This window comes from Arachis ipaensis, chromosome B04 (genome assembly GCF_000816755.2).
Source record: "Arachis ipaensis cultivar K30076 chromosome B04, Araip1.1, whole genome shotgun sequence".
NCBI classification, from domain to species: domain Eukaryota; kingdom Viridiplantae; phylum Streptophyta; class Magnoliopsida; order Fabales; family Fabaceae; genus Arachis; species Arachis ipaensis.
Genome location: NC_029788.2, coordinates 19,850,465 through 19,852,188, shown reverse-complemented (window position 1 = coordinate 19,852,188; position 1,724 = coordinate 19,850,465). Strand labels below are relative to the sequence as shown.

General features: G+C 35.0%; 1 protein-coding gene across 1 annotated transcript in view; it reads left to right on the top strand.

Annotated features, from left to right (window-relative positions):
- LOC107636214 (galactan beta-1,4-galactosyltransferase GALS2-like) overlaps positions 580-1,724 on the top strand; it is a 2,350-nt gene continuing 1,205 nt past the window's right edge. The window contains exon 1 of the mRNA XM_016339739.2: positions 580-1,596. Within this exon, the coding sequence (XP_016195225.1) occupies positions 587-1,596 (1,010 nt within the window). The 5' untranslated portion in view covers positions 580-586. The remainder of the gene's footprint in view (positions 1,597-1,724) is intronic.

Here is a 1,724-nt window from a genome sequence, read left to right as displayed (position 1 = left end):
ATATATTTATTTTTTAATGTTTATAATATTCTTAAAATAATCATTAACTAAATTTAAAAATAAAAAGTGGCAAAAAGAAAACAAAACTGTGTTAAAATAAAGAGGTTTTAATTGTAGGAGGATGCTACTATAAAGACGCGTAAAACGTTTTTTTTTTAAATACTTATGTATCGTATTATTATTGGACGTATTAATGAATCAGTTATTTTTAAATTTTTTTAAAAAATTAGAATAAAATCGATTTTTTATAACAAAAACAATAAACCCAATTGTTATCAAATCCAGTCAGACCAACCAATTTACATAACTCACTGGATCATAATTTTTTTTATTTTTTTAAACAAAAATTAGGGATATATTTGTTTTTTTATAAAAAAATTTAAATATGATTCGCTTTAGATTGTGTAAATCGGTCGGATCAAATCGGGTCTAATAATTATAGTGCAGACAACTGGATTTATTATTATTGCTATAATAAATGGATTTTATTCTGATTTATTAAAAAATAAATTATTAATTAATTATCTGACATGCATACCCGGTTGAATCAACAATCACGTACACCGTGCAGTACCGAAACAAAGAGATGGCCAAGGAATTGAAACTCCTCCTTCTTCTTCTTCTCATAACGCTGTTTCTAATGGGTCTCTGTTCAACATTATTCCTTCAGTTCTTACCTTCTCGTCGCTTAACTATCTCACTCTCCGATGAACCCTTCCAAGCCAGTATCATAAAACGCCTCTTTAACCCATACGGTTGGGCAGCATACAACTTCATCACCATGGGAGCATACAGGGGAGGCCTCAACACCTTTGCCATTATTGGTCTTGCCTCCAAGCCCCTCCATGTCTATTCCAATCCCACCTATGAATGCATTTGGTTCTCTTCTTCTTCCTCCTCTCAAAAACCAATCTCCACAGTTGGATACAAGATCCTTCCAGACTTCGGTTTCGGCAGGGTCTACACTGCTGTGGTCGTCAACTGTACTTTCTCACAGCCCGTAAATGGCAATAACACGGGTGGGAAGCTAGTGCTCCGTGCCTCAACTAATGGCGGTGGTGACACTAATTTCAATGTTGCCGATACAATAGATGTTCTCAATGAATCTCCCAATGCGGTCAACTTTTCCATTTTTACTTTGCCACCAAAATATGATTATTATTACTGTGGTTCTCCCGTCTACGGAAACCTCAACCCTCAGCGTATCCGCGAATGGATTGCTTACCATGTGAAATTCTTTGGTCCAAAGTCGCATTTTGTGATCTATGATGCTGGCGGCGTTCACAAGCAGGTTCTTGAGGTGCTGAAGCCATGGATGGAGCTTGGGTACATAACTTTGCATGACATAAAGGACCAAGAAAGATTTGATGGTTACTACCATAATCAGTTCATTGTGGTGAATGATTGTTTGCATAGATATAAATTCATGGCAAAGTGGATGTTCTTCTTTGATGTTGACGAATATATATACGTTCGCCCAAACAATACTCTTAAGTCTGTTTTGGATTCCCAATCTGAATTCTCTCAATTCACCTTTCTCCAAATGCCTATGAGTTCAAATATTTGCCTCTCTTATGATTATGGCAAAACTTACAGGTATGATGGTGTTCTTTCTCAAATTCTCTTCATCATCACGTAAATTGGGTGTTTTTATAATAATGAATTCCAAAAACAATAAAAATCAACCTAACATAGATAAAATGTAAGATGGTACTATAATATCT